Source organism: Cyclopterus lumpus, chromosome 13 (assembly GCF_009769545.1).
Source record: "Cyclopterus lumpus isolate fCycLum1 chromosome 13, fCycLum1.pri, whole genome shotgun sequence".
Classification (NCBI taxonomy): Eukaryota; Metazoa; Chordata; class Actinopteri; order Perciformes; family Cyclopteridae; genus Cyclopterus; species Cyclopterus lumpus.
This window is the reverse complement of record NC_046978.1, coordinates 19,364,496-19,379,495: the sequence shown is the minus strand read 5'-3', so window position 1 is coordinate 19,379,495 and position 15,000 is coordinate 19,364,496. Positions and strand designations below refer to the sequence as shown.

General features: G+C 46.1%; 1 protein-coding gene across 1 annotated transcript in view; it reads left to right on the top strand.

Moving 5' to 3' along the window:
- The window catches only part of sorl1 (sortilin-related receptor, L(DLR class) A repeats containing), a 47,203-nt gene that overhangs the window by 15,952 nt on the left and 16,251 nt on the right, over positions 1-15,000 (top strand). The window contains exons 6-18 of the mRNA XM_034549067.1: positions 3,047-3,227; positions 5,988-6,089; positions 6,448-6,617; positions 8,028-8,220; positions 8,764-8,881; positions 9,816-9,889; positions 11,047-11,135; positions 11,489-11,667; positions 11,844-12,030; positions 12,616-12,744; positions 13,086-13,171; positions 13,697-13,869; positions 14,518-14,649. Of these exons, the coding sequence (XP_034404958.1) occupies positions 3,047-3,227; positions 5,988-6,089; positions 6,448-6,617; positions 8,028-8,220; positions 8,764-8,881; positions 9,816-9,889; positions 11,047-11,135; positions 11,489-11,667; positions 11,844-12,030; positions 12,616-12,744; positions 13,086-13,171; positions 13,697-13,869; positions 14,518-14,649 (1,813 nt within the window). The remainder of the gene's footprint in view (positions 1-3,046; positions 3,228-5,987; positions 6,090-6,447; positions 6,618-8,027; positions 8,221-8,763; positions 8,882-9,815; positions 9,890-11,046; positions 11,136-11,488; positions 11,668-11,843; positions 12,031-12,615; positions 12,745-13,085; positions 13,172-13,696; positions 13,870-14,517; positions 14,650-15,000) is intronic.

The window sequence follows — 15,000 nt, the reverse complement described above, 5'->3', positions numbered from 1 at the left end:
GGGAGCCTTAGTCGTGGTGGGAACCTATTTCCATGCATCTACATGTAAATCATGCGAGTGACGTCATTTTTGGTGGCCAAGAGGGTAAATTAATTTTTTTAACGTAAAGAATCGTCTTTCTAAAAGGACTCTCTATAATAAAGTGGACGTAGTCAACCCATTGTTTAGTTTACTTTGAGGTTTTGAATCGACCGCGTTTCAACAGAGTAACTGCAAACTATCTGAGGACAAAGGCAGCAAGTGAAGATTGATCTTAACCCCCCCTTCATCCCTGTGGCTCCGTCCAATTTGGGTCTAATCCCGTTTTCGTTCTGCAGATCAGTGTAATGGCGCTAAAAGCCAACGGGACTCTGCTGCTGGATGTGTTTTAAGTACCGACCCAATCTGATGGGTCCCCGACTCCTAATCCTCTGATCTCACTGCTAGCAGACAGACGGGAGTTAAATCCTCTGAGCGTACAGTGACAAGTGCAACCTCGTTCTCCATATGGATGACAGGCGATGCTACGAATCCAGCAAACAGAGTGACTCTTTAATGCATTTAGAGAAACAGAGGGAGCAGGTTTACAAGGAAACAACATGGAAGGACTAAATGTCCCTGCTGAGGAAAGGAAAGGAGCAAACGTGCTGCTGCAAGTCAACGTTCGTGATCAATTGACGTGTTGAGAGCGGACGGACAAATGTTTCTGTCTCTAGTAATTATTGTACCTCCTTATTGTATTGTAATAATTGTTATGTTACCTTGTTATGGTACCTTGCTATGTTACCATGTTATGTTACCTTGCAATGTTACCTTGTTATGGTACCATGTTATATTACCTTTCTATGGTACCTTGTTATGGTACCTTGTTATGGTACCATGTTACATTACCTTGCTATGGTACCTTGTTATGTTACCTTGCTATGTTACCTTGTTATGGTACCTTGCAATGTTACCTTGTTATGGTACCATGTTATATTACCTTGCTATGGTACCTTGTTATGGTACCTTGTTATGTTACCTTGCAATATTACCTTGCTATGGTACCTTGTTAGGTTACTGTAACAGGTTCCTGGCTGTCACATGCAGGTTCCTCCCCCCCAGCACCAAAGGATGAGCAAACTCAAGGGTATATTTAGTAATATGCTTTATTGTCCAGACTGTGTCTCTGCTCCCCCCTCTCGTGCCTCCACCTGTACGCACCATATATAGGGCAGAGTCACTCAGGCCTTGATTCCCTGCAGCTGAGGCCAATTAGGCCTATTCCCGGCACCTGTTCCCTGAACCACTTCCTCACACCCCTCCGCAGCAGAGCCTAACCACGCAGCCACCACAGTTACCTTGTGAGGGTACCTTGTTATGTTACCTAGTGAGGTTATTTTGTGTGTTTACCTTCTTATGGTCCCTTGTTATGTTACCTTGCTATCGTACCTTGTTACATTATTTTGGGAGGTTGCCGTGTTACGTTACCTTGTTACGCTACCTTGTTACGCTACCTTGTTACGCTACCTTGTTACGTTACCGTGTTACGTTGCCGTGTTACGTTGCCTTGTTACGTTACCGTGTTACGTTGCCGTGTTACGTTGCCTTGTTACGTTACCGTGTTACGTTACCGTGTTACGTTACCGTGTTACGTTGCCTTGTTACGTTGCCGTGTTACGTTGCCGTGTTACGTTGCCGTGTTACGTTACCGTGTTACGTTACCGTGTTACGTTGCCTTGTTACGTTACCGTGTTACGTTACCGTGTTACGTTACCGTGTTACGTTGCCTTGTTACGTTGCCGTGTTACGTTGCCGTGTTACGTTGCCGTGTTACGTTGCCTTGTTACGTTGCCTTGTTACGTTGCCGTGTTATGTTGCCGTGTTACGTTGCCGTGTTACGTTGCCTTGTTACGTTGCCTTGTTACGTTGCCGTGTTACGTTGCCGTGTTACGTTACCTTGTTACGTTACCTTGTTACGTTACCTTGTTAAGTTACCTTGTTACGTTGCAGTGTTACGTTACCTTGTTACGTTGCCTTGTTACGTTGCCTTGTGATGTTACCTTGAGACCCTCTTGACGTTACGTTTTGTTAGCTTAACCATAGTATTATTTTAGTGGTTTAAGTGTTTACCTTGGTTATGAGGGTTTGTTTCACTATATGTTTTAGTTTCATTGCATATGAAACTAAAATATGTGGTGCGTTTCAGGGAAACCAAATAGTTTCAGGATGAACTCAGGAAGTGTTTGCAAAGGGTTAGGGATGGATTAAAAGGGATAGAGACTGTGAATAGCCTCCATGCACTCTCAGCCCAGCCGGCGTCCATCAGGGACCTTTTGAGAGAACACTGCTCCCTCTGTTCAGCTCTCGAGCCTCCGGAGGAAAACACACTGGTGTTGGAAGGCAAGACGATAACACCCAGTGACCCTCCCTCATTCATTCTGGCTGACTCTCTCGGTGCCACGGTTTTATTCAAAAACACCCTTGTCGTGCACTTGTGGCCACAAATGTCTTGACCGCGCTGATATTTTAGATTTTTTTGAACATGCTGATGTGTCTGTAATTTTTGTGCTGACATTTATTATCTTGGAATTGTCTCATAGTGTTGAGCAACACTCAAAAAAAAAAATAAGAGCCGGCCCGCGCTGGTATTCAATGCGCTGCATCCACGAATGAGCCGGACTTTAAATTTCTCAAGTTGATTGAAGCAGCAGATTGTGTGTTTTAGTTTAGTTTAACGCGGTTATCTTCAGCTTCCACGGCACGAGGCCCGCCCAGGCTAACGCTGTTAGCTCCGTGAGCGCCGTTGTTAACACCGTTAACCGTTGAATGATGGCTATTGAACTATCGTCCAACGTCAACAAAAATACCTCAATTTGAGCGGAGACGGCTCACGTGTGAACCGCAGGTCCACGAACAGGAACACGACTTTGGAGTTAAGAAATAGGTTTCAGTCGATTTTAAATTTACTCCATTAAGTAACTACTAAAAAAATAAGTTTGTAAAGGAAGACAAATAAATGCTGAAAACTAAAATGGTGATAAATTATCTCACATGTCCTCCCTCCCCCCCCTTTCCTCCATCACAGGGGCGTGGAGCCCTACGACCCCCCCACCACGGTGCTGGTCCAGAGACACGAGCCCCAGGGCGTCTCCACGATCCTCAGCAGCACCGACTTCTTCCAGAGCGAACAGAACCGCACGGTGATCCTGGAGCAGGTCGACAGCTTCCAGCTCCGAGACAAGTACCTGTTCGCCACCACCACCAGGGTAAGGGGGGGGGGGGGCCTTATTATATGTGTGTGTGTGTGTGTGTGTGTGTGTGCTCTTCTATTTGCAAGCATTGTTGGCTTGAGATCCAACAATTAACCTCAAAGGGTCGAGCTGCTCCGAATGTGAAGCGAGACGTTTGAGCAGCAACGTCGGGGAGGCCGGAAACCATCGACTGAAAGAGATTGATGGTCTCCGATGCCTTCAGCTTTAATGCTCAGATGTACCTTTTTATTACTGTTATCGACACAGCACCACTGAACGCGCTCAGAAACGTGGAGCTTCACGCCATCGGATGTAAATATAAAGGAGGTGCTTTGTTTTTAACTCGCTGTCGGGTGCAGGAAGTAGTAAAGTGTTCGTATCGCCTGAAGCACCAGACGGTTCACGACGGGTTGCTCAGTAAAAAACACATTTTACAGCCGTGGAAGTTGTTTTGTGCTGGTTTCACTCGACGATCCCGTCAAAGTTGACCCCTTAAAGTTCGAAGAGGTTTAGGAAACTTTAAAGGAAGACATTCAGATTCATAGTTTGACCCGAAGATTCACTTCCTGTCTTGTTTCCTTCATCAAAGCGTATGCAGACAGTCGGGTTTATCGCAGCTTCGTGCACGTGACCACACTACCGATTTAAAAACATTGAAGTTGAAGTGGTTCACATGTGCCCCGTTTAGAGAAGTCTGAGCTGCAGCCCGGTTCAAAGGTTAAAGTCTTAAGATGGAGCATTTTACTTTACAGACATTTCTGTTGTTTAGTTTTTAAATGATCTAATTTGTGTGCCTCGACGGTTACAAGTGACAATTATGGCCAACGAGCAACTGTTAAAGGTTTTAAAGAAACTGGAAAACAAAACAAACTTTTGGCAATTTCTTTTGTTCTCCCTGTCGTTCCGAACTGAAACCCAAAAAACGAGGCGACTCGGAGAACCGCGAAGTACAGCGAGCTCGATGTTTAGCTACATCCAGAACACGGCAATGCGGTTTTTCGAGGTGATTGACAACGACGTTCAGGTCGACTAAAAGACACCCAATGCAGGATTCTAGGATCGGTCCGGTCTTGCTCGGCGGGGGGAACCAGTGCCCTGACCGGTTCGGGGTCCCACGTCCTGACCAGAACTACTCGAAGGTCAACGCCCAACCTCAACCGGTCGTCTCCGCCTCAACCGGCTGACGCAGGGCCGGCCTTGCCAAGTAGAGCTGATGATAAAACCATTCAGACAGACCAGAACAGCCACTGCCTCTGTAGCTCCTATAGAACTGGTTGTGAGGAGGGGGGGGCATTGGAAACCATCCAGACCGACCCGTCTGCACCGCATCAGCTCTTTCAGCCTCTATAGATCTCTATACCTTCTACCGTGGTCATTCTTCCATCTCGTCCCAGTCCCTCCTCCTCTGTCTTTGGCTTGCATTAATGGGATCAGAGTGACAGTGCCGAGCTGCTTAAGCTAATTAAAGAGAGCGTTATCTCGACACCAAGGATCCTGAGCAATAGAGAATAGAAATCCCGGCCTTTGGAGGGAGATGACTGGCTGAGGAGATGTAATGGGGAAGTAGATAAGGCCCGTTCCCTTTTCCTCACACTTATCTGTGAGACGCATTCCCTCTCATTTAGATAAAGAAAGCAGGAAGTGGAGCTTGGAGGAGGAATGATTCCCTCGCGTCGTACGTTTCTAGAGGTTTCTGGACCTCTTGCAGTTCCTTAAACAATTCCGGTCAGTAAATACCTCAGACAGCGTTTTGGTGGGGGTTTTTTTTATAGGAAAGAAAGATAGAACGGTTGGATGGAGAGGAATGAGGAGGTCTAGAGGGAGAAGTTACCCGTTCTGAGCCATTATGACCCAGAAATCATGCAACAGGAAGTCAGTGAACTGAACATCAGGGAGTCGATCGGTCTGATTCGTTTCCTCATGAGCTGGAACCAAATACGCTTTCTACAACACACATATTCATTTATACGTATGTGTATAGAGACATATATATATATATATGTATTTATTTGTGTGTGTGTATGTATATAAATATATACAAATTATTAAATATATATATATATATATATATATATATATATATTAAATATATATATGTGTGTATATATATATACTTATATATATGTATCTATATATATACTTTGTATATATTTATATATATATATATACATACACACACACAAATAAATAAATACATGTATATACATATATGTATTTATTTATTTATATCTATGTATATATGCATGTGTATAAATACATATGTCTGTATACACATATGTATTTATATGCGACAGTGCTAGCCACTACACCACCGTGCAGCCCTTATTTATATACATATATGTATTTATTTATTTATATCTATGTATATATGCATGCGTATAAATACATATGTCTGTATACACATATGTATTTATATACATATATGTATTTATTTATATCTATGTATATATGTATGTGTATAAATACATATGTCTGTATACACATATGTATTTATATACATATATGTATTTATTTATTTATATCTATGTATATATGCATGTGTATAAATACATATGTTTGTATTTATTTACCACACACCATTGTAAAAACTGCACAAAATCCTATTTTTCCCTCGACATCCCAGTTTGTGCATCATGTCAGAAGCTGTCTCACTTTCACTCTCACTCTGTCTCACTCTCTCACTCTCTCACTCTGTCTCACTTTCACTCTCACTCTGTCTCACTCTCTCACTCTCACTCTCTCTCTCTCACTCTCACTCTCTCTCCGTCCCTCCAGAAGTTGTTCGGCCGCCATGACCCGTCCTCCGTCCAGCTCTGGGTCTCCTACAACCGCCAGCCAATGAAAGCCGCCCAGTTTATGACCCGACATCCAATCACGGTGAGCCTCTTTGACGGAGGGGAGGAGTTTCAGAAAGGAGTAGAAAACTAGTTAAAACCATTATAAAGAAACAAAGGCTGAATATCCTGTAAAAATATTTAATTTGTCGTCGAAACATTTACTTAGATGTAAAACAATAGGTTAAAAAAATAGGTTAAAAACAATAAGTAATATTGTATTGTTTTTATTTTGACAATAAAAACCGTAATGATGAGTATAATTATTAAATTATAATAGTAAAAATACAGATTCTAAAAATGTGGAGCACCAATGGACGTCCTGGTTCTGATGGAAGAACCGCCTCCGCTACCCAGAATGCACCTGCGTGTTCTTTGAAGGTGGGCTCGTCTCTCCACAGGAGTTCTACATCGCGGACGCGTCGGAGGACCAGGTGTTCGTGTGTGTGAACTACCTGAACAACGTCACACACCTCTACATCTCAGACACTCAGGGCCTCTCCTTCTCCCTGTCGCTGGAGAACGTCCTGTACTACAGTCCTGAGGGCTCGGGGAACAACACACTCATCAGGTACACACACACACACTCATTATGTACGCACACACACACTCATTATGTACACACACACACTCATTATGTACACACACACACACACTGATCAGGTACACACACGCACACACACACACACTCATTATGTACGCACACACACACACACTCATTATGTACGCACACACACACTCATTATGTACACACACACACACTCATTATGTACGCACACACACACTCATTATGTACACACACACACACTCATTATGTACACACACGCACACACACACACACACACTCATTATGTACGCAAACACACACACACTCATTATGTACACACACACACTCATTATGTACACACACACACACACACTCATTATGTACGCAAACACACACACTCATTATGTACACACACACACACACACACACTCATTATGTACACACACGCACGCACGCACACACACACTCATTATGTACACACACACACACACACTCTCATTATGTACACACACGCACACACACACACACACACACACATTATGTACACACACACACACTCATTATGTACACACACGCACACACACACGCACACACACACACACACTCATTATGTACACACACGCACACACACACGCACACACACACACACACTCATTATGTACACACACACACACACTCATTATGTACACACACGCACACACACACACTCATTATGTACGCACACACACACACACTATGTACGCACACACACACACACTCATTATGTACACACAAGCACACACTCATTATGTACACACACGCACACACACACACTCATTATGTATGCACACACACACTTATTATGTACACACACACACACTCAACAGGTACACACACACATTCATCAGTTACACGCACACACACTCTCAACAGGTACACACACACATACACACATTCATCAGGTACACACACATTCATCAGGTACACACACACACACTCTCAACATGTACATACACACATTCATCAGGTACACACACACACACTCAACATGTACATACACACATTCATCAGGTACACACACATTCATCAGGTACACACACACACACTCTCAACATGTACATACACACATTCATCAGGTACACACACACACTCAACAGGTACACACACAGATACAGGTACACATACTCATCGGGTACACACACACAGATACAGAGACACACACACACACAAATACATCAGGTACACACACACACATTCATCAGGTACACATACAGGTACACACATTCACCAGGTACACACACACACACACACACACACACATTCTTCAGGTACACACACACATCATAAAAAAGTAATATTGCACATGAAGCGGTTATTATTGTTGTCGGTGTCTCATCGTGACCCCCCCCTCCCCTCCCCCCCCCCCCCCCCCACACACACACCTCTGTGTTTCAGGTACTTCGCCAATGAGCCTTTCGCGGACCTGCACCGCGTGGAGGGTCTGCGGGGGGTCTTCATCGCCACGCTCATCAACGGCTCGGCCAGCGAGGACAACATGAGGTCGGTCATCACGTTCGACAAGGGGGGGACGTGGGAGCTGCTGCAGCCGCCTGCTGCCGACAGCCTGGGGGGCACCGTGGACTGCCAGGTACCCCGTTCCCTCCACCGACCACCAGGGGGCGACTCCTCTGGTTGTATAGAAGTCTGTGCTTCATGTGTTAAAGCTGCATTCTCTCTCCTGACCACCAGGGGGCGACTCCTCTGGTTGTATAGAAGTCTGTGCTTCATGTGTTAAAGCTGCATTCTCTCTCCTGACCACCAGGGGGCGACTCCTCTGGTTGTATAGAAGTCTATGCTTCATGTGTTAAAGCTGCATTCTCTCTACTGACCACCAGGGGGCGACTCCTCTGGTTGTATAGAAGTCTATGCTTCATATGTTAAAGCTGCATTCTCTCTCCTGACCACCAGGGGGCGACTCCTCTGGTTGTATAGAAGTCTATGCTTCATATGTTAAAGCTGCATTCTCTCTCCTGACCACCAGGGGGCGACTCCTCTGGTTGTATAGAAGTCTATGCTTCATGTGTTAAAGCTGCATTCTCTCTCCTGACCACCAGGGGGCGACTCCTCTGGGTGTATAGAAGTCTATGCTTCATATGTTAAAGCTGCATTCTCTCCCCCCCCCCCCCCCCAGCTGGGTAAGGGCTGCTCCCTCCATCTGGCCCAGCGCTGGAGTCAGCTGTTCGACATCCAGCTGAGGAGGATGCCGATTCTCTCCAAGGACTCGGCGCCGGGACTCATCATGGCCACAGGTAGGACGACGAGCAGGTAAACGTAATAATCAGTAAACATAAATCTAGTCAAAGAGTCGAGCACGGCCGCTCGTCGGCGCCCAAAACGTCCCGTGGCATTTGAACGCACCACCCATATTCTAGTGGGTCGGCTCACGGGTCACAAGTCTTCGTGTGACAGGAGGAGGAGGAGGATGAGGAGGAGGAGGAAGAAGAGGAGGAAGAAAAAGAAGAGGAAGAGGGAGGAGGAGGAGGAGGAAGAAGAGGAGGAGGAGGAAGAGGAGAAGGAGGAAGAAGAAGAGGAGGAGGAGGAAGAAGAAGAGGAGGAGGAGTAGGAGGAAGAGGAGGAAGAGGAGGCAGAAGAAGAGGAGGAGGAGGAGGAGAAAGAGGAGGAGGCTCCATTCGCTTCGTTATCGCTCTCAAACAGAGCAGCTAATTACTGCTGCAGTGCCCCTCAACGGGTCAAACACTCTGATTACACACACACACACACACACACACACACAGCTGTGTTTACACAAACAACAAGCTGCTCATGTGTTTATTATTATTATTGAAGACGCTTTGATCAAATTCAAAGGTTTGAAAGACTTTGTCGACGACATATTTCTCTTCCTCCTCGTTAACAAAACAACAAGCGGTCTGTTTCTAAACAACAACACGCGGTCTGCTTCTAAACAACAACACACAGTCTCCTTCTAAACAACAACACACGGTCTCCTTCTAAACAACAACACACGGTCTGCTTCTAACCAACAACAACAAGCGATCTGCTTCTAAATAACAACACGCGGTCTGCTTCTAAACAACAACATGCGGTCTGCTTCTAAACAACAACACGCGGTCTGCTTCTAAACAACAACACGCATCAAGTCTATTTTGCGGGGAAGGGGGGGGACCCTGTAGTGTGTGTGTGTGTGTAACATGTCTTCTTCTTCTCTTCCTCTGATTGCAGGATCCGTAGGCAGGAACTTGGCCAACAAGCCCAACGTGTACGTCTCCAGCAGCGCCGGCGCCCGCTGGAGGGAGGTCAGTACTCATGTTCACTGAGCAGAGCCTGAACGCATCATGAGAACGTTATCATTTACCTTCAGCCAGTACTCATGTTCACTGAGCAGAGCCTGAACGCATCATGAGAACGTTATCATTTACCTCAGCCAGTACTCATGTTCACTGAGCAGAGCCTGAACGCATCATGAGAACGTTATCATTTACCTTCAGCCAGTACTCATGTTCACTGAGCAGAGCCTGAACGCATCATGAGAACGTTATCATTTACCTTCAGCCAGTACTCATGTTCACTGAGCAGAGCCTGAACGCATCATGAGAACGTTATCATTTACCTTCAGCCAGTACTCGTGTTCACTGAGCAGAGCCTGAACGCATCATGAGAACGTTATCATTTACCTTCAGCCAGTACTCATGTTCACTGAGCAGAGCCTGAACGCATCATGAGAACGTTATCATTTACCTTCAGCCAGTACTCATGTTCACTGAGCAGAGCCTGAACGCATCATGAGAACGTTATCATTTACCTTCAGCCAGTACTCATGTTCACTGAGCAGAGCCTGAACGCATCATGAGAACGTTATCATTTACCTTCAGCCGGTACTCGTGTTCACTGAGCGGAGCCTGAACGCATCATGAGAACGTTATCATTTACCTTCAGCCCGTACTCATGTTCACTGAGCAGAGCCTGAACGCATCATGAGAATGTTATCATGTACCTTCAGCCAGTACTCGTGTTCACTGAGCGGAGCCTGAACGCATCATGAGAACGTTATCATGTACCTTCAGCCAGTACTCCGCTGGTTCTCCGTTAGCGGTGCTGCTAGCGTTACTAGCTAACCTTACTAGCTCTCCTCCTTTTGGTCTAAACACTGATTGGTTACAAAGTCACATGATCAGAGAAACATCAGGATGTCATGATCGCGTTCTACTGGATACTGGAGGAGAAACCTTTCTCTCTCGTCTCCACAGTATAATGAACATAATCAAAGCAATACAATAATAAATGTAATGTCTTCCTTCCTTGTTTGTGATGCTTTAAAGATGCTCTTCAAGTCACACAGACTGTAGAGCAGCTGCTTCGGGACAACGTGTCTTTGTGAATGAAGTCTGAGCATCGACGTGTTCATCGCCAAGGTCACAGTAACCTTCAGCATCGTGTGCATTGTGCTCTCCAGGCGCTGGCCGGCCCCCACTTCTACACCTGGGGGGACCACGGGGGCATCCTGATGGCCATCGCTCGGGGAGGATCCACCACACACGTGAAGTGAGTCAGAGTGATACACCACATACACAATCCCATCATTCATAAAACAACCCAGAGAGGCTGAACCCCCCCCCCCCCCCCCCCCCCCCCCCTTGGCAAACAGGTGTATTCATATTCATGTGCAGGTGATACAGTGAATTCATGTGGAAGCGGTGCCCGTATTCTGGTTCATCTGTAACCTTTTTACCTTCAAATGTCAATAAAAATGCCAGATATGCTCCGTCGTGACCTCCACGCTTTACTGCCTTGCTCAAAAGAGTGTGTTTTAGAGGCTACAGATTAAAGGACATTTACTTAGTATTAGTTGTTTATTTATTGAAGCGATGCGCGTTATGATGATCTCCTCCCGTCAGGTTCAGCACCAACGAAGGCGAGACGTGGTCGGACTTCCAGTTCTCGGACCGGGCGGTGTTCGTCTACCAGCTGCTCACCGAGCCCGGGGAGAAGAGCACCATCTTCACCATCTTCGGCTCCTACGCCGACCAGCAGCACGGCTGGCTCATCCTGCAGGTCAACACCTCGGACGTGCTGGGTAGGTGGTGGTGGTGGTGGGAGGGGGGGGGAGGTTCCCGGTGATTTGTGGCTCCTCCTCCTGTAGGAAATATAAAATGTAGCTGAAATAAAAATATTTGTAATCAGAACGTTTTGCAAATTCCATCCGAATCTATGGAGAACCCCAAAGTGACTGTTCTGCGTTGGCGTCTCCAGGCGTGCCGTGTTCGGACGCCGACTACAAGCGCTGGTCCCCGTCGGACGAGCACGGGAACGAGTGCCTTCTGGGCCGAGAGGTGACGTTCAGGAGGCGAGCGCCGCACGCCACGTGTTTCAACGGGGAGGACTTCGACCGGCCCGTCAACGTTGCCAACTGCTCGTGCACACGGCAGGACTACGAATGGTGAGTACTCCTCTGGTTGTATAGAAGTTTATGCTTCATGTGTTAAAGCTGCATTCTCTCTCCTGACCACCAGGGGGCGACTCCTCTGGTTGTATAGAAGTCTATGTTTCATGTGTTAAAGCTGCATTCTCTCTCCTGACCACCAGGGGGCGACTCCTCTGGTTGTATAGAAGTCTATGCTTCATGTGTTAAAGCTGCATTCTCTCTCCTGACCACCAGGGGGCGACTCCTCTGGTTGTATAGAAGTCTATGCTTCATGTCTTAAAGCTGCATTCTCTCTCCTGACCACCAGGGGGCGACTCCTCTGGTTGTATAGAAGTCTATGTTTCATGTGTTAAAGCTGCATTCTCTCTCCTGACCACCAGGGGGCGACTCCTCTGGTTGTATAGAAGTCTATGCTTCATGTGTTAAAGCTCTCTCCTCCTCTTCTTCCTCTTCCTCCTCCTCCTCTTCCTCCTCCTCCTCCTCTTCTTCCTCTTCCTCCTCTTCCTCTTCTTCCTCCTCCTCCTCCTCTTCCTCTTCTTCCTCCTCCTCCTCTTCCTCCTCCTCCTCCTCCTCCTCCTCCTCCTCCTCCTCCTCCCTCAGTGACTATGGCTTCAAGCTGAGTGAGGACCTGTCCCTTCAGGTTTGTGTTCCCGACCCCGAGTTCTCCGGTGACCTCTACGCTCCTCCGGTTCCGTGTCCCGTAGGTTCCTCCTACCGTCGCAGCAAAGGGTGAGCCGTTGATCACATGACCTTCACATGACCTTCACATGACCTTCATTTGACCTCTAAAACTCAAAGGTTCTTCTCCTTATTGGGAGGAAACGGAGGAGTTGTTCGATTATCTTCTGCTGCTTCAGTTGTTTCCGGTTTGTTGTTTATCTGAAACTTAGAACACAACAATTAGTATACACTTTTCATACTCCCCCCCCCGTCCCCCCAGAAAATACAAAGCGGCCTTTGTTCCCTCTCGGTTCTTTGCTGCTGCGTGAGCGTCGCATGTGTTTGGTGAGCAGCGCCGCCGAGTGTGGAACCGCGGTACTGCGTGACGTTCTCCTGTGTTCCTGCTGCAGCTACAGGAGGGTACCGGGAGACAGCTGCAGTGGAGGAGACGTGGAGTCCCGGCTGGACGGAGAGATGCTGCCGTGTCCCGTCGGAGGTAAGTCGATTCGCGGTGCGGGTTTTCATATTTCCCGGCGGTCCTTGAACACATCACGTGTGACGAACAGGAAAAGCAGCCAAAACTGAAGGCTGAAAAATGTCATTAAAATCAAATTGTGTAAAGAAAACATTAAATTCTGAGCTCCTCAGTGAAATTATGACACTTGGAACAATTTTGTATATTTAGATTACATTGTTTTCCAATTTAAAAATAAATATATTATCAAAGAAATTGAATTTTTAGTTTTAATGATTCACGTCATAATAACCGAGTTATTCTGCACCAAAGACGCGTTCTTGTTCTCTACTTCTACTCCCGATGCTCCTGTTTCCAGAGAGGAGCAGGACTCTTATTTTGAAGGGAAAAACAAGACCACAGAGAGAAACATGTGACTGGAGAAACAACATAAAAACACCCAGAAAAAACTGCTTTTGGGGATGTTTTAAATCTCTCTCTCTCTCTCTATATATATATATATTCCTGATGATTTGTAATCGTCTCTCTTCACCACTCGTGTCTCAGAGAGCAACGAGTTCATCCTGTACGCGGTGAGGAACTCCATCCACCGCTACGACCTGGCCACCGGCACGGACCAGGCGCTGCCGCTGGCCGGCCTCCGGGAGGCCGTGGCTCTGGACTTCGACTACGACAGGAACTGCCTGTACTGGGCCGACATCTCACTGGACACCATCCAGGTCGGTGAAGAGTTGATCTGCACTGAAGACGTGTTCTGGTTCTCTTTACTACTAGTCACCATGGTTCTGTTTCTACAGAGGAATAGGACTTTTATTTTGAAGTGAAAATCAAGACCAGGGAGTTATAAATGTGACGGGAGCTTTTATTCTGAAATGAAAATCAAGATCAGAGAATTATAAATGTGACGGGAGCTTTTATTCTGAAGTGAAAATCAAGATCAGAGAATTATAAATGTGACGGGAGCTTTTATTTTGAAGTGAAAATCAAGATCGGAGACTTATAAATGTGATGGGAGCTTTTATTCTGAAGTGAAAATCAAGATCAGAGAGTTATAAATATGACGGGAGCTTTTATTTTGAAGTGAAAATCAAGATCAGAGTTCTATATGTGACGGGAGCTTTTATTTTGAAGTGAAAATCAAGATCAGAGAGTTATAAATGTGATGGGAGCTTTTATTTTGAAGTGAAAATCAAGATCAGAGAGTTATAAATGTGACGGGAGCTTTTATTTTGAAGTGAAAATCAAGATCGGAGACTTATAATTATGATGGGAGCTTTTATTTTGAAGTGAAAATGGATGAGACTTGACCATTCACCTCAGACCACGTGAACCAGTGCTTCCAGTAACCCCCCCCATCCCCCCTCCAGCGTCTGTGTCTGAACGGCAGCACGGGTCAGGAGGTCGTCGTGAGGAAGGACCTGCAGAACGTGGAGGCGCTGACCTTTGACCCCATCAGCCGACTGCTCTACTGGGTCGACGCCGGAGCGCAGAAGATCGAGGTGCGGTTCCATAATAATAATAATAATAATGATGATCAATACTCCTCAACCTTTGTTAACGTGATGGGATTGATGTTGAGGTCAAGGAGCGGCTGTAGACTGTAAAACACTGGATTCAATCACATTTCATTTCCTCTTACACCTTCACAATAAAAGTCCCCCGTTGTTCTCCTTTAGTTTTATTCCACACCTCCGACTCCGATCCCGGAGAGGACGGATTCATAGGAGTTATAGACAAACGTCTTATTTCTTAAAATGCCGTTTGCATAAGAAAGAAAAGATTAAAGATGAACTTTCACCTGATTTACGTTTCTTTGAGTTCATCTTCAGTTTTCTCTCCTTTTTGTTTGA